Here is an 18,228-nt window from a genome sequence, read left to right as displayed (position 1 = left end):
TCCCTAAGCTTCCGGGCTGTCGCTCGATAAGAGATGATATCTCCCCGCAACACAGCTTTTGCCGTTTCCCAAAAAAGAGCAGGCTGCTGTTTATGAATACCATTATGAAACTCATAGTCATCCCACCGTTTGGCCAAATAAGCCTGAAACCTGTGGTCCCCTATCAGGTCTAATGGGTACTTCCAGAAGTGACCTCCCCCTCCATTTGGGGGACAGTCGAGCAGTAATCAGATTAGGGCATGGTCTGACACCACATACGGGCCAATTTCCGCCTGAGAGATCTGAGAAAAAAGAGGACCCGAGACAAAAAGATAATCTATACGGGATTGAGAAGCATGGGCTGTAGAAAGATGAGTAAAATCTCTTTCTGAAGAGTGCAGAACATGCCACACATAAATCTAAAGCATTACAGAGCAGCGATAAGGCACCACAACCCCCCCCCCCCCCAAGAACTCCCCGCACCAGAGCCCAACCTATCTACAGAAGGGTCAAACAGCAAATTAAAATCTCCCCCAAGAATTATATTCCCACCATTATAAGGGGTCAATTTAGCAATCAACTCTTGAAAGAAGGTCTTGTCAAAAACATTTGGGGCATATACATTGCAGAGCACTAGGGGGTGACCAGCTACCTCCACCGAGGTTAAAATATACCTGCCCTCCGGGCCTACCACCGTAGACTTAATCAGGATCTGTAACCCCTTCCGAAAGAAAATCATCACTCCTGCTTTACGGCCAATTGCAGGGGCCTCTACCAAAGACCCAAACCACCATCTTTTAAATTTAGCATGTTCTCCTGAAGATAAATGTTTCCTGTATAAAGGCAATATTTGCTTTATATCTCTGCAGAGCCTGCAACACCTTGGTTCTTTTTATAGGGGAGGAACCCCCCCCCCCCTCACATTCCAAGAAATTATCTTAAGTGATCCCAGAGACCCAAAAATCGCACACAGTCATTACAAAACATTGCTGTCCAAAAAGCAAGGAGGGCCGCCCCCCCAGCCCCTGGGCTCCCTTCCTCTACCCACCACTCGGACCCCTCTAAGAGCACTCTATTTACCTTCACAGAACAAACCCAAAGGTACCTCACACACACCCCACAACTTCAACCCACTAACCCCCGCTTCCCCTCCCACCCCCCTACCCCATCCCCTTGGAATTCCCCACATACCTTCTGTGAAGTAAGATCATGTGAGTTCCCCCCAACCCCCACACGCAAAAAAAAAAAACCTCGCCATGCATACATTATTTCAAAAGTACCCACCATATAAACACATCCAAACATTATGTAATACATGTACATCCTCCACACCGCCCTTTGATCCTCCACACATGCACAGACCTCCCATAACTCAGTCCAAAGTAGAGAAGAGACTACAATTCCAACATAGTCACTTCTGGCTTCACGTATCAACAACTTCTACAGCTAGAAGGAAAGGAACATCTTCCTCTACTGGAACGAATCTTCTATCCAGCTAAAGACTGCATCGTTGATGAACGTCTTACATGACAGCTCCACATCCCAGTGACTCGCATCCAGCACAAATAATGAGTGTGTCCAAAATATTCATAGGCCCATCTGGGTGAGTTCTGGCCACCAGAGTCAAGCACAGACAGTCCCGCCTGCTTCATGGCATCCCTCCATGCTGCCCAAGCTGGAAGGTTCTTACCGCTGCACAAACACACCAAAAAAAAAAATCTTCCATGCTCCACAGGCTTACCACATAGAATCTTGATGTTCTGACACTTTCTCATATAGATTTACTCCCAACTAGACAAATACTGATCTTTTTAATTCTGTCCTCAACACAACAGGTCATGACCAATCCAAAGTGCCCACCGCTTGTCGCGCAAACTGTAAAGCCTCCTCTGTCGTAGTGAAGAGTTTCTGTGTCCCCTTATACCAAATCTTCAATCGAACAGGATATAGCAGAGCAAACTGGACCTTTTTGGAAAATAACAAATTGCAGAGTTCTCTGAATGCCCGCCGTTGTGTGGACACTCCAGCAGAAAAGTCTTGAAAACAGTGACTCATACAATTTTCATATTGTAACGGACCCGTCTGCCGAATAGCACAAAAAATGTCTTGTTTGTGAGCAAAGTTTAATACCTTAAGTATCACAACCCGAGGACGCGGGTCACTGGTTTTTCCAGGCCCCAAGCAATGGACGCGCTCAATGCGCAGAGGCCCTGCCAAAAGTTGTAACTTTAACACCTTGGGAAGCTAACCTTCCCAAAACTCCTGCAGCTCCAGATCCTTTATCGTCTCAGGGAGCCCCACCATCAGTATGTTACTCCTCCGTACCCGATTCTCGAGATCCTCCAATTTGGCTTCCAGAAGCTCCACCTTGCGCTGCAGAGATTGCTGTGACACTTCCTCCTGTTGCAATTTATCTTCAACATCAGACAGACGCTGTTGATATAGGGAAAGATCCGACTTAATAGTGCCCAGCTTCTCATCAATTCCCACCAGCTGGTCTGTAATCCTCTGCAGTTTTAGATCCAAGGGAGACCTCTGCGGAACCCACAGATTTAGGGCTCGTGCTTTCTTCGTCTGCCATCTTGGAATCCATTACATGACAGAGTCCTGTCTTTCTTCGCCTGTTTAGACGCCATTCCTAGCCAGGAAGAAGATCCAATCTGCCCAGGCATTTCCACAGCAGGTAAGCAATCCAAAACTATTCATATACCACAAAAATAAACTTAAAGAAAATAGCGTATGGGTAGATGTTCAGTCGGGGAAGCCAGGAGCTCAGCTCAGCGACAGCCTCTTTCTAGACAAGCATCACGTGATCTCCCTGGCCTTGGTCTGTTAAGAGCAGCCATCATTGAAGGAGGGTGAATGAAAGTTCTGAGGTTTGTTTCATAAAGAAAAGGTCAGTACTCTTATTTCTGAGACACTGGTGGTGCTTATTGAGGAGCTTTCTGCTTTGGCATCAGGAGTGCTATCTTTGTCAATCACAAGGAGGCTTAGAGGTCCTTCTGAGGCCTTCCTAATACATTCAGACATTCAGGACCTTATTACCGTAGAATGGATCTCACCGGATGCAGGGCTGAGAAAGGAAAAAGCCATGACTTGCCTCTACCCATTGGTTCCGTAGGAAAAAGATAAATTGCAGTTTCCCAGAAAACCACCATGCCGGTTGAAGGGGGGGGGGGGGCATTGACTTAAAAGACCTACAGTATAGGAATCTAGAAGGCTTGTTTAAAGAAGCCTTTGAAGTGGCCTCTTTGGGCCTTCAAATGACAGTGTGGAGCTCATTTGTGGCAAGAGCATACCTGAAGTGGCATCAGCAGTCTGCAACACAAGACGAGCGCCATAACACGCAGCTGGAAGTGAGGTTGACCTAGTTGGGAGATGCTGTTCACTGGTTATGGCCTGCAATATGTCTTTGGCTGTCATGGCATGTCGGCAACTTGGTTGCGACAAAGGGCAGCAGATGAAGCGTCAAACTCACATCTAGTTAAACAGCCCTTTCGTGGTAAGTGGCTATTTGGAGAACTTCAGTAACTTGGTGAAAGAACTGGGGGAAGCTGAGCCATAATGGTTGTTGGAGGATAAGCTCAAAGCCTCTGGTCATCTGTATTCAGGGGATTCTCGAGTTCAAGATGTTACCGACCTGGCTGTGAATCTTGAATTCGAGACAGCAGATGTTACCGACCTGGCTGTCAGCAATATGGACAGAAGTTCCGCTTTCAGGCATGCCAGTCTTCCTTTCATGTGGACAGGAAGTCCTCATCTCAATTAGCTAGAGTGCCCAATGTCTCCCGAGATTCGCAGTGATGCGAGGCTTGTCGTCTCCTTCCGGTGCGAGGACGTCTTCAGGAGTTTCGGGAGGAGTGAGCAAAAATCACAGTCGACCAGTGGTTTCTGGATATTCTTACAGAAAGTTACAAGTTGGAGTTCTCCTGCCCAGTCACTCCTCTTCTTGCAATCTCCTTGTCGAAAGGGAACCAAGGCGGTCAGTGTTCAGGCCACTGTAGATTCCTTGCTGGTGCTCCGGGCTATTGTTGCATTTTTCGAAGCCAAGCAGGGGCAAGGCAGATATTCTGTCTACTTCATTGGCCCAAAGAAGTAAGGCACCTTTGCAACCGGTCTTAGATCTCAGAGTTCTAAACCGCTGCCTCTGTGTGTCCCACTTTCTCATGAAAACACTAAGACCAATTATAACCTTGGTTCCAAGCAGTAGAATTTCTGGCTGTTTTCGATATCGAGGATTCATACTTGTATATACCCATATGGCTGCCGCATCAGAGGTTTCTACATTTTGTGGTTCTGAGCTGTCAGTCTCGCCATGGCACCTAGAACATTTGCCAAGGTTGTGGTGGTGGTGGTGGCAGCTTTCCTTTGGCACCAGGGAATCAGAGTTCACCCATTTCTCAGTGACTGGTATATTTGTGTTGTAATCAGGTACCTCTAAGTGCAGCCAAGGATAGAACAATCTCCTCCAGCCAAGGGCTCCTGGTACAGTCCAGAAATAAATGTCCACCAGCAACTTCAATCTTAAAGATTTTATTCCATGTAGGTTTCTAGTGGACCTGAAACACAGTTCCAACAGCAGCATTCACTTTCAGTCTTAAGCACATATAAACCACCTGAAAGTGTGTGGCAAATAGTCCCCTTTAAACAGTAGGCTATCAGCACATTCAGGATTCAATACAGGCTCACAGTCAGCTCCAGTCTGGGCTCTTTATTTCCTATCTCTCTTTCCCCCTAGTGGCAGCCAATCTACATGCCCTGCCAGCTTACACCCATGTCTTCCCCTATTGCAGCTAGGAGTCCAGTTCGGGTTCCTCGTCTCACCCCCTGGCTCCTTGCCTGCAATCCTTCTGGGACTTGTATTTCAAACTGACACTGCCTTCACCCAACTAACCTGGATGTGACTTTATCACAGTGTGTCATCCAATTTAGACAGTGTGGCAGCAACAGGCAAAGTTGTCCATCTTGCACTTATTGGATTGGGTGGGTGATCAACTTCGAGAAAAGCAGACTGTTACAGACGCTGGAGTATCTGGGCATTCTATTCGACACAGCAAGGGAGAAGATCTTCCTCATGGGAACGCAGGAGGTTGAAGCTGGTTCAACAGATTCATTTTCTCAATCAAAGCAGGTCCAGAGTCTGGGACTGCGTCCAGGTTCTGGGGTCAGCGATGGCAGTAGTGGAAGTGGTGCTATGGGCAAGGGCTCATATGTGGCAATTACAGGAGTCTCTTCTCAGCCGCTAGTCTCTGGTGTTATAAGTACAACCTTCATCATCTTAGACGCTGGTTGCCAGACGGAGTATGCAGTGGTGGCTGTAATCCAGGAATTTGACAATCAGTGCTCCCTTTCTCATAACCCAGCAAGTTGTGCTGGGAAGCTCATTAGAAGTTCCATCTGGCATAGGGCACCTGGACTGAACAGGAGTCTCAGTGGTTAATAAATTACTTGGAGCTCATGGCCGTGTGGAATGCTTTAGGCAACTTTGCTCCCTTTCTGCCGGCGGCCAGGTCTGAGTTTTCTCCGACAATGCGAAGACAGTGGCTTATGTCAGCAAGCAAGCTGTCCCTCATGAATTAGGCAGAGAAAAATCTTCTCTGCTTGTTGGCAGCTCACATCACTGCATCCTTGAATATGGAGACGGATTTTCTCAGCAGGGGCTCCTTGGACCCGGGAGAATGGGAACTATCCAGCCAGGTTTTTCAGCTGATAGTGGACCAATCAGGTTCTCTGCTTCTAGACTTGATGGTGACAAAAAGGAATGCCAAAATGCCCAAGTTCTTCAGCCGTTGGAAAGAATCGGGATCAATGGGGATTGATGCCCTACTGCTGCCGTGTCAGGAGACACATCTATTGTATGTCTTTGGTCCTTGATAGGCCACGTGTTGAAAAGGGTCACTGTTATGATTGGGGTCAGAACCCCTCTCAAACTTACCTCTTTCCTGGGGGTCAGCTTCTTAGCTGGCTTCTGTTTCTTTTGTCTGTCCTATCTGAGCTGGCTCTGTCTCTCTGTGCTGGCAGCTTCCAGCAGCATGGCTCTAATTGTTTCACTATACTGCACCTGTGTGTGTGTGTTGCCTGAGTTGCTCTACCTCTCTTTGGGTGTACTGGCTTCAAGTGCTTCACGGTTTTGCATTGGTGTGGGTTGGGCCTCTCTGGGTCAGTGTGCTGTTGCCTGGGGCTAGGGAGTGTGACATCATCAGGGTGGGCCTTGATAAGGAAGTGGTGTTGTTTCCTTCAGAGCCTTTGCAACGGTGGTGTTTGCTTTAGGTAGGGTGGTGCAGTGTGCACTTCTGACTTTGTGTCTAGTTTCCCTGCTTGCTTTTGCTAAGGGCCAGGTTAGTGTTAGTGCAGTGTGCACTGGTGACTGTGTGTTTAGCTTTCCTGCTTTTCCCTCTTGGTTTTGGAAGCATTGCTGTGTGTAGGGCTTTGGAAGCTCTGTTGCTGATAGAAGTACTTCAGGGTTTGGTGTTGTTAGGAACACTGCAGAGTTTGCTGTTAGAAATACTTCTGGTGTTTGTGCTATTAGGAGCATTGCAGTCTTTGCTGTTGGTGTTTGGTGATTTAGAATCACTTTTGGCTTATGTGTTAGCTTCCCTGCTTTTTCCTTGTGCCTCCCCTGTCTTCCCTTTTAGTGCTAGGAGCTCTTCTGGTTGCTTGCCAGAGTAGTGCTTAGGAAGCACCTTGTTAGTTGTATCTAGCTTGCTAGAGCAGTGCTTAGGTAGCTTGGTAGTTTTGTGTTTAGGTTATTAGTGTAGAGCTCTGCTTGTAGCTTGGTGCTTAGTAGCACCTGTGTTAGCTTTGTGTTTAGTTCCCTGCTCTGTTAGTTAAGGGCTTAGGAAGTCCCTTTCTTGAGCAGGGCTCCTGTTTAGTATAGGGCTTAGGAAGTCCTTTCGTCAGTTTACTGTCAGGAACACTCCTGCTGGTTTAGGGCTTGGGAGCACGTAGATCAGTTTAGGGTTAGGAGCACTTCTGTTTCCAGTCCTGGTCCCTATGTCATCCAGTATCCAGTAAGTCCTGTCGGCTACTCGAACCCAGGAGCTCAACTCCTGGGGGGCTTAGTAGCTAAGTGCAGGTGAAGCTGTGCGGACCAGACCAGCGTGCTCCAGTCCAGGGTGTTCCAGTCTGGTGTGCTCCAGTCCAGTGTGTTCCGGCCCGGTGTGTGTTCCAGTCCTGTGTCCTCCACTCCGGGGGATTCCAATCCATGTGTTCCGGTTCGCTGGGCAGTGCCTGCAGTCCCTGCCGGTGTGCTTACCCAGTGTTGGTTGGTGGGTTTTGCCTGCTGCTGTCGCTCCTCGGCAGCAGCCCAAGGTATCACGTTTGCTCCAGAGCCCGGCCCCGCGGGCTCTGAACCTGAGAACCTGACAGTCACATTGCCCTGGGGTTGAATAATTCTTGTAACCCAGCATTGGCTGCAGAGGGCATGGTATACAAACCTGATTCAAGTGCTGGACTGGGGTCCTGTTCGTCTTCAGCAGGTACACAGCCCACTGAAGCAAAGTCCGGTGCTCATGGAAGATCTGTGCCTCTTTAGTCTTGTTTTGGCCATTGAAAGGGCTTGGTTTAGGTGAAAAGGTTATTTGATTCAGTCATTGCTACCTTACTTTAGTCTCGGAAACTCTCTAAATCCATGGCATATGCAAGGGTGTCGAGGATGTTTGAGGGCTGGTGTTCTGACCGCGGACGTTCTCTCTTTTCTGCTTAGATCACGCACATCCTAGCGTTTCTCCAGGCACATCTTCAGAAATGATTGGCGTTGGGTTCTCTAAAAGGTAAGGTTGCAACTTTGGCCTGTTTCAGGGGCCGACTACAGAAGATGTCTTTTGTGGCTTATCCAATTATTGTTCGATTCTTGTGGGGAACGGGCCACTTGTGGCCTCCCTTCGTATGCTGTGTTCATAGTGGAACCTTAATCTAGTCCTTCAGGCCTTCAGAAGCCTCTGAGCCACTCCAAAAGGCCTCCTTAAAATGTCTTACACTAAAGATAGCATTTTTGGTGGCTGTTGTATCAGAACGAAGCGCTTCGGAGATTCAGGCTGTCTCTTGTCAGGATCCCGTTCTCTGCTTTTCAGAAGCAGTGGTCTCCCTGTGCATGGTTCCTCCCTTCTTCCAAAAGTGGTATCGTCATTTCATCTCAACCATTAGATATCTGGATGTCACAAATGACATAGCTTCCAAGCCCACAATTGCTAGCTGACTGAAGAGACTATCATGCCAGCTTTGATTGCGGGGAAGCAGGCTCTGCGGGCTCATTCTACGAGGTGCAGAGCGATATCCTGAGCGATGACCACCTTACTATCTCCGTCTGATATTTACAAGGAGCGACGTGGTTGTCGCTCATTCTACGAGGTGCAGAGCGATATCCTGAACGATGACCACCTTACTATCTCCATCTGATATTTACAAGGAGCGACGTGGTTGTTGCTGCATACCTTTGCCAAGCACTTCAGGGTGGACATTGACATGCTTGGAATTCAGTTTTAGGGCTTCAGGCTGGTGGCGGGAAGATACCACTCACTCTAGGAATTGCTTTTAAACATCCCATAGGTTCTGGAATAGTGGAAATCTGTGTAATGGAAGGAGAAATAAGGTCTTCTCTGAGGACAAGCAGGCTCAATATTCTTACACATGGGTTATCGTCCGCGACGGCCCAGGAGATGGAAGAAACTTCAAAAGCTGTAGAGTCCTCCCGAACGTTCCGCCGCGCGGGCAGCTTCCTGCCCGTGACACGAACGTGCAGTGACTAGTTTTCTTTGATCCGTTTCGAAGTGAAGATGTATTTTTCTATTGTCTTCAAATGGCTCAGGAGACTATTTTTTCGCGTTTAGCGCCTCATTTTTCGCTTTTTTTTCCGCTGTATTTTTTCATTATAAAAAGAAAAAAAAGAGAGTTGTGTGTTTTCACATATTCTCTTAGTTTTGGTCACCCTTTTTAAGTTTCCTTTAGTTTTCGTCGTGGCTGGCCTTTAGGCCGCACGGCTGGGTCTTTTTCCCTTTCTTTTTGTGCCCTTTTTGTTGGCACAATTGAGCCTTTTGATTTCATGGACGCTATTTTCCCGCCCATGTCATTGAAGACTCCCAGCGGCTTCAAGCCTTGTACTCGCTGCAACCGGACCATCTCGAGCACCGACCCTCACGTGTAGTGTCTTGGGCCCGACCACTTTCCAGCTTCTTGTAAGCTATGCAAGTTGATGAAGAAGTGGACCCAAGTGGCTCGAGAGGCTCAGCGTGAGAAACATTTTTCTGAGCAGTCCGGTCCTTTGACATCGGCACCGAGTGCGTCGGCATCGACGTCGAGGGAAGCAGCGACACCGGAGAGCGCAGGTAATGGCTGCCGAAAGACTGCATTGAGCTGGGAGCAGTGAGGCATCAAGTGGGTCTCCACCCATCTCGCCCCCCCGGGACCAACCTTTGTCGGCCCCGGCCCCGAGGAGGCGTGTAGATTCCACGTCATCCTCATCGGTACCGAGGAGTCTCGATGACTGGCATCGAGTGAAGGCGAAGAAGCATCATCATCGATCTCCTTCCAGACATGGTACTGAGAGCTACTACTACTATTTACTACTATTTAACATTTCTAAAGCTCTACTAGGGTTGCGCAGCGCTGTACAATTAACAAAGAAGGACAGTCCCTGCTCAAAGGAGCTTACAATCTAAAGGACAAAAAGTGCAGTCAGTCAAGATTGAGGCAGTCTAGATTTCCTGGATAGAGGTACAACAGTTAGGTGCCGAAAGCGACATTGAAGAGGTGGGCTTTGATCAAGGATTTGAATATGGGTAGGGAGGGGGCTTGGTGTATGGGCTCAGGGAGTTTATTCCAAGCATAGGGTGAGGCGAGGCAGAAAGGGCGGTCTGGAGTTGGCGGGGGTGGAGAAGGGTACTGAGAGGAGGGATTTGTCCTGTGAGCGGAGGTTACGGGTAGGGAGTCGGCACCCGAGAAGCGTCAGCGCCGGGAGGATCGCTCACCCTCCATTCAGGAGGTGCCGATGCGTCGGTTGTCGGCTCTTGAGCCCCCTCAGATTCTGGCACCGACTCCTGCACTGGCCCCACAGCCTTTTCCGATGGCAGCTCTCGACGCGCGCATCCGGGCCCTTCTTTCAGATCTTCTGGAAGGGTTGCTTTGTCAGTCAGCCTCGGTGTCGGGGGTGCCTGCGCCTCCCGTACCGACTGCAGAGACGGCATCTGGGCCATCACCTGTGAGGAGATCCCCGCCCTCGGTGCCACTTGCGGTACCGGAGCCGGTTGCCACCTGGGTCAACTCCCCCTCGACGTCGGTGGAGGAAGCTTCACCGGAGTCCAGGCAGGGGTCGACTTCTCGACATCCCCCATGAGGTCATCGATCCTCGACGTCGAGGCAGGCTCGGGTTCGGGCTTCTCTTAGGGAGCTTCTGTCCGATACCAAAGAGGAGCGCTCTTGGGAAGCGGAGGAAGACCCCAGGTACTTTTCTGAGGAAGAGTCTTGTGGGCTTCCCTTTGATCCTGCTCCACTGATTGAAGTAAGGATGTCTCCTCCTGAGAGTCTTACTTTCTCATCCTTTGTACAGGAAATGTCTGACATTCCATTCTCCATGGAGGTTGTGGATAAGCCCAGGGCTGAGATGCTCGAGGTCCTGGATTATCCTTCTTCACCTGCAGAGATTGCAACGCCCCCCTGCACAATACTCTCATGGAAGTGCTGATGTGGAATTGGTCTTGCTCTCTCTCTAATCCAGTGGTCCCCAAGAAGTCCAAGTCCCAGTACAAAGTCCATGGAGAGCCTGTAATGGTGAAGGGCCAACTTCCTCATGATTCCATGGTGGTGGACTCTGCTCTCAGAAGAGCCAAGAGTACTAGAAACTATGCCTCGGTGCCCCCAGGCAGAGAGTCTAGGACCTTGGACTCTTTTGGGAGGAGAACGTATCAGGCTGCAGTGCTCGCCGCCAAGATCCAAACATACCAGCTCTACACTAACATTCACTTACGGAACTCGGTGAGGCAACTGTCCTGTTTAGTTGAAGCACTTCCTCCGGAGCTTGCTGAACCTTTTCACCAGGTGGTCAGGCAGCAGAAAGCGTGTCGCAGATTCCTGGCCAGGGGGTCTTACGACACTTTTGATGTGGCATCCCGAGTAGCTGCTCAAGGTATAGTGATGCGCATACTCTCATGGCTGCTTGTCTCTGACCTGGATCAGAAGACCCAGCAGCGAATGGCGGATGTTCCTTGCTGGGGGGATAATCTTTTTGGAGAAAAAGTAGAGGATATGGTTGATCAGATGAGAAAGCATTATGATGCCATGGATTATCTCTCCCGCCGGACGTCTTCTGCTACTGCTTTCTCTTCTAGGAGGTTTTTTGGAAGGAAGAGGAGTGCTCCCTATTCCTATAATAGGTGTAGGTACTCTCCTGCTTCTCGGCAGCTGGTTCAGGCTCAGTCCCAGTGCAGCATAGCTGCAGTAAAAGTGTCAGTACCGGGTGGCTTGCCTCTTGGGGGGAGGTTGATATTTTTCACCAAAGGTGGCCTCTTATAACCTCCAACAGGTGGGTTCTTCAAATAGTCCGGTTAGGATACACACTCAATCGGGCATCCAAGCCTCCAAATTGCCCACCGGGAGCTCAATCCTTCAGCTCCCAGCACAAGCAGGTACTTGCAGAGGAACTCTCCGCCCTTCTAAAGGCCAATGCGGTCGAACCCGTTCCACCAGGGGAAGAAGGGCTGGGATTCTATTCCAGGTACTTCCTTGTGGAAAAGAAAACAGGGGGGATGCGTCCCATCTTAGACCTAAGGGCCCTGAACAAATTCCTGGTCCGAGAAAAGTTCAGGATGGTTTCCCTGGGCACCCTTCTTCCCATGATTCAGGAAAACGATTGGCTATGCTTTCTGAACTTAAAGGATGCCTACACTCACATATCGGTACTTCCAGCTCACAGGAAGTACCTTCGATTTCAGTTGGGAACTCAGCACTTTCAGTACTGTGTACTGCCCTTTGGCCTAACATCTGCTCCCAGGGTCTTCACAAAGTGCTTGGCAGTTGTCGCAGCATCGCTACGCAGACTGGGAGTGCATGTGTTCCCATATCTCAACGATTGGCTGGTGAAGAACACTTAAGAAGCAGGGGATCTACAGTCCATGCAGATGACTATTCAACTGCTGGAGCTACTGGGGTTTGTAATAAATTATACCAAAGTTCAATGAACAGTATGGGCTGTTAGTCACACTTAACGTAATCTAATACTACAAAACTGAAAAACAGCCAAACCCAATCTCAAAGGATCATGTGTTTTGAATATACAACAATAAATGACAAATGGGAAATATCCTCAGAAACCACACATGACCCTTTGAGATTGGGTTTGGCTGTTTTTCAGTTTTGTAGTTTGTAATAAATTATCCCAAGTCCCATCTTATTGCAGTGCAGAAATTGGAGTTCATTGGAGCTCTGTTGGATACACGGATGTCTCGAGCTTATCTCCCCCAGGCAAGGGCAGACAATCTTCTGGCCCTAGTGTCCTTGGCTCGAGCGTCTCAACAGATCACAGCTCGCCAGATGTTGAGACTTTTAGGGCACATGGCCTCCACAGTTCATGTGACTCCCATGGGCACTCCTATATATGAGATCAACTCAATTGGCCCTAACTTTCCAGTGGTGCCAGGCCACAGGGAATCTAGAGGATATGATCCATCTCTCCACCAATTTTTGCAGCTCCCTTCAGTGGTGGACCATTCAATCCAATCTGACCTTGGGACGTCCATTCCAAATTCCTCAGCCACAAAAGGTGCTGACGACGGCTGCATCCTTCCTGTGGTGGGGAGCTCATGTAGATGGACTTCACACTCAAGGGGTTTGGTCCTTTCAGGAAAAGGGTCTTCAGATCAACCTCTTGGAATTGCGAGCAATCTGGAAAGCTCTCTTCAGAGATCGGCTGGCCAGCCAGATCATCCTAATTCAGAAAATCAGGTTGCAGTGTATTCCTGACACAGAGGGCGAGATCCGGTGCCCCCCTGCTTGTTGGTGAAGCAGGGGGGCACCGGATCTCGCCCTCTGTGTCAGGAAGCCATCAGGATGTGGCTTTGGGCCCACCATCACGGTATGTTTCTCCAGGCTCAATATCTGGCAGGTGTAAACAACAGTCTTGCCAACAGGTTGAGCAGGATCATGCAAACTCACGAGTGGTCCCTCAATATGGACGTTGTTCGCAAGATATTTCGAGTGTGGGGATCTTTTCGCCACTCAGACAAATCACAAAGTCCCTCAATTCTGTTCCAGACTTCAGGCCTACGACAGACTAGCGTCAGTTGCTTTTCTCCTACATTGGGGAACAGGCCTTCTGTATGCGTATCCTCCCATACCTCTAGTAGGGAAGACTCTGCTGAAACTGAAGCAAGATCGCGGAACCATGATCCTGATTGCACCCTTCTGGCCGCGTCAGATTTGGTACCCTCTTTTTCTGGAGTTGTCCTCCGAAAAACCATGGAGATTGGAGTGTTTTCCGACCCTCATCACTCAGAACGAAGGGTCGCTTCTGCATCCCAACCTCCAGTCTCTGGCTCTCACGGCTTGGATGTTGAGAACTTAGAGGTTGCCTCTTTAGACCTTTTAGAGGGTGTCTCCCGAGTCTTGCTCGCTTCCAGGAAAGATTCCACGAAAAGGTGGTGTTCTTTTAAATGGAGGAGGTTTGCCGTCTGGTGTGACAGCAAAGCCCTAGATCCTTTTTCTTGTCCTACACGGACCCTGCTTGAATACCTTCTACACTTATCAGAGTCTGGTCTCAAGACCAACTCTGTCAGGGTTCATCTTAGTGCAATTAGTACTTATCATCAACATGTAGAAGGTCAGCCTATCTCTGGACAGCCTTTAGTGGTTCGTTTTATGAGAGGTTTGCTTTTGTAAAAGCCCCCTGTCAAACCTCCACCAGTGTCATGGGATCTCAATGTCGTTTTTCACCCAGCTGATGAAAGCTCCTTTTGAGCCACTGAATTCCTGCCATCTGAAGTACTTGACCTGGAAGGTCATTTTCTTGGTGGCTGTTACTTCAGCTCGTAGAGTCAGTGAGCTCCAAGCCTTGGTAGTTGAATTTTATGGGGGGTTAACTGTCCCATGTGTCCCCTCTGGTATGCTGGCCAATTGCCCACATACCAGAGAGAAACTCTAGAAGGCTACTCATAATTATCTGACTCTGGGTTTGTATAGGGAAATATAAGCGCTCCTTACTATCCATTCCAACCCAAGAGGATAGATATACCTTTAGATGTTTTATAAGAAAGGAAGGAGATAGATATCAGAGATATATAGTTTTATTTGTCAACTCACCAATATAATACAGAATAAGGTGATACACGAGGCGTCAAGGTGTGGAGGTCCGCAGGACAGCATGCCTTTTGGAGATCCCCAACTACATACATTTGCGCCAGTCTTTTTATACCCTTTTGCTTGCATTCAAATCAATGGGCTCCCATACACTCCTATGATAAACTTGTTTACACAGATGACCCCCCCCCCCCTTTCATGCCCAACCGCAAGATGCTCCTCAGGAAGATCTCCCTCCCTTATCTTATTCGGGACTTCCCTATTCTGTTGCCACCTGGTACTTTCCATTATCTTTACTTGGGTTAGAATATTTCACAATCCTTCAACCATCAACTGTAAAAACTGGCCTCCTCTAACTCAGATACAGAGATTAAGGAAGCCATTTCACAGATGAGATTCCATTTTGATTTCAGATTCCTTGACCATTCTTTTTCCAATTAGGTCTTAGTCTGGGCTTTAGGCTCTAGGCCAGGCCTTGCTTTTCCTGCAGGCTTCTGGTTGTATAAGCCACTTGATTTTTAGCTTGGCCTAAGTTCCTAAAAGGCCTGATCCTTTAAGCTTGGCTCCCACCATTCCAGTAGTGGCCCTTAGCTGTGCCATATCTCTACATAGTCCATGCACCTTATATTAAATTTCACCATAACAGAGTAGTCCTCCGCACTCACCCTAAGTTCTTGCCGAAGGTGGTGTCGGAGTTCCATCTGAACCAGTCAATTGTCTTGCCAACATTTTTCCCCGTCCACATACCCGCCCTGGTGGGGTCAAGTTGCACACCTTGGACTGTAAGAGAGCATTGGCCTTTTACGTGGAGCGGACAAAGCCCTTTAGACAGTCCGCCCAGTTGTTTATTTCTTTCAATCCCAACAGGAGGGGAGTTGCCATCGGAAAATGCACCATCTGTAATTGGCTGGTGGATTGCATTTCCTTCACTTACGCCCAGGCTGGGCTGACTTTAGAGGGTCATGTCACGGCTCATAATGTTAGAGCCATGGCTGCGTCAGTGGCTCACTTAAAGTCAGCCTCCATTGAAGAGATTTGCAAGGCTGCTACGTGGTCATCAGTCCACACATTCACATCTCACTACTGCCTTCAGCAGGATACCCGGTGCGACAGTCAGTTTGGGCAGTCTGTGCTGCAGAACTTGTTCAGGGTTTAGAATCCAACTCCACCCTCCTAGTCCCATTTATGTTCTGTTCCAGGCTGCACTCTCACTTAGTTGTGTTTCTTTTCAGATCAATCTCTGTTATGTCCTCATCGTTGCGAGGCCCAATTGACCAATGTTTATTGTTTTGAGTGAGCCTGGGGGCTAGGGATACCCCATGTGTAAGAATATTGAGCCTGCTTATCTTCGGAGAAAATGAAGATACATACCTGTAGCAGGTATTCTCCGAGGACAGCAGGCTTAATATTCTTACAACCCTCCCTCCTCCCCGTTGGAGTTGTTTTCACTTATATTGTTTTGCTTTTTATTAAACTAGTCACTGCACGTTCACGTCGTGGGCGGGAAGCCGCCCATGCATGCGCGGTGGGTCGGCCCACGCGGCGGAAAGTTCGGGAGAGTTCTACAGCTTTTGAAGTTTCTTCCGTCTCCTGGGCCATCGCGGACAATGACCCATGTGTAAGAATGTTGAGCCTGCTGTCCTCGGAGAATACCTGCTACAGGTAGGTATCTTCATTTTACCTGCTAATTTCTTTCCATTAGTTCTTCCCATTATTCCAGAGACCCACCTGAGGTTTCTGAGATGATTAAGTGGTGCAAAGTAATGGATCAAATAATGACTGTAACCTTGCATGGTGCTTCTTGCATTTCTGTTCTCTACAAGTTGTCCAGAGATGAGAGAGGTCCATGTGTGTTTGCTCATGTGGTTAGTGTTAGGTTAGCAACTTGTTTAAGGTTGTGTTTATTCTGAGTTTCCCCTTACTGCTTGCCTACGTAAATACTGACTTGCCCTCGTAAATACTGAGGACGTGGACTGGATGCCAAGAGAGAGATGTCTGAACTCAGTTTTCAGATCTCTATTTCCACCAGCTTGTCGATGGACACAACTATCCCACAGGTTCTGAAATAGTGGGAAGGCTAATGGAAAGAAAATTAACAGGTAAGACCTAATTTCTCCTTTCTGAATGGTCCCAATAACCTTTCCTAGGCATTTTAATCACAGTACAAAATAACAGAAGGCATTAAAGCATTTTAAAGTTCCCACTAAGGGCTTTAGATAAGAAAAATATTGCAGAGGCCATCATGCAGGTGTTTAAAACTGAATCATTTCAAGTATTGAGGTGGCTAAACTTTTAGTGTAGGGAGAAAGATTTTACAAGAGATGTGTATTCCTTTGTCTATTGTGGCATTTTTATTGGTAGAGATGTTTAGGAAAAAATGTGCCGACACCAGTATACAATGAGAAATGCTTTTATCAATATAAAGATTATGTATATGATTTTTACTTCAAAACATATATAGCCCATAGCCTGTAGTACATACTGCAGAAATGTAGTGAAGCACTTTTTATACTGAAAACCCTTTCTGTCTGTTACTTGAGTTAGCTGTTTTTTCTTTTGTATTGCAACAGCTTGGCAGCAGCATGATGTTCAGGAGCTTTGCAGGGTCATGTTTGACGCATTGGAACAGAAATGGAAGCAAACTGAGCAGGTACTTGCACCATTAAACTTTTCAGTGCAAATCTTAGTCTGGATCAGAAAAGATTTGAAATCAGTGAGCCTTCTAATTGTATTAGTCAAGAAAAAAAAAGGCAAAAATCCTGAACACCGTAAGCTGATTACACTGTCTTGCATACGTTTTGTCTTGTCTTTATTTACATTTCAAAAGTTTTATGTCGAGCAAAATAAAAGGGATACTAACTTCAATCTTTTTGGTCTCTTTTATCCATATACCTTTCTGAAAATACTGTAGTGTACATAATGACTTCAGCACATGCCTAACAAAAGACATATGATTCTTGATGATCATTAAAAAGTTGAAACTGGATTAAAGTTTGTCAGCAGTCTATTATAAATGAGATCTTTTATTTGGTCTAGTTTCTCAAAAATGTTTCAATAGATATAGTTTATATTCAAGACAAAATACATTTTTATTTTATTTTAGGCTGATCTTATTAACCAGCTCTATCAAGGCAAATTGAAGGACTATGTAAGATGTCTAGAATGTGGTTATGAGAGCTGGAGAATTGACACTTATCTTGATATTCCACTGGTTATTAGACCCTATGGTTCCAGCCAGGCATTTGCTAGTGTGGTACGTATTGCCATATTGTTTGTATTGTTTTGTGTCTACTGAGTACATGATGTGGCAGTGGTATACTCTCATATAAGGTGAGATTCCTTCCAGTTGCAGTATTTGAATGTGACTTTGTTGTCTCTTTGATCCTCTATTTCTTTTCAGTTTGTTTCACACATTTGTGTTAAATATTTTTAATGCACATTAGAACATGTGCAAATCAGCTTTACATATGTTAATCTGTAGCTTAATGTGTTAACTTGATTTTGTGTGCACCATTTTTGTAAGGTGCACTAACAAACTTATTGCATGCTGATGAATACATATCCCTACTTGATACTCATCCTCATGCACAGAAAGGTTAGAACATCTCATAGCTCAGTAAGATCTATTGGTGCATTTAAATAGTATGTTCAAGAAATAGTTATTGTTGATATCTGAGAACATATTTTAAGGTTTCTCCGTGGACAAGCAGGTTATGATCAGCCACACATGGGTGACATTACCACAACAATATTAGCTTGAACGTACTATCCCAGAACCCAGAAAAGCCTAGAAGGATTTCTTGGCATGTGCAAGTGCTCCTACCTGTGTGCTAGTTGCTGCTCTTCCTTGGTCTGTTTTATCTGCTCAGCTTTACCTCTTAGAGTCTATTCTGGTCCCTCTAGAGAGCCTTGTCTTGAAAGATACTCTGATCTACATTTAGTCCCAAAAAGAAGGGCACATGTTAA

General features: G+C 47.2%; 1 protein-coding gene across 4 annotated transcripts in view; it reads left to right on the top strand.

Annotated features, from left to right (window-relative positions):
- Nucleotides 1-18,228, top strand: part of USP47 (ubiquitin specific peptidase 47) — a 309,973-nt gene that overhangs the window by 101,384 nt on the left and 190,361 nt on the right. For all 4 annotated transcript variants that reach the window (XM_030200979.1, XM_030200978.1, XM_030200980.1 and 1 more), the window contains exons 7-8: nt 16,833-16,912; nt 17,366-17,515. In XM_030200979.1, coding sequence (XP_030056839.1) covers nt 16,833-16,912; nt 17,366-17,515 — 230 coding nt within the window. The remainder of the gene's footprint in view (nt 1-16,832; nt 16,913-17,365; nt 17,516-18,228) is intronic.

The sequence above is a fragment of the Microcaecilia unicolor genome, chromosome 4 (genome assembly GCF_901765095.1).
Source record: "Microcaecilia unicolor chromosome 4, aMicUni1.1, whole genome shotgun sequence".
Taxonomy (NCBI): Eukaryota; Metazoa; Chordata; class Amphibia; order Gymnophiona; family Siphonopidae; genus Microcaecilia; species Microcaecilia unicolor.
Note: the sequence above shows the minus strand (reverse complement) of the source record. Positions and strands in the feature narration are given on the sequence as shown.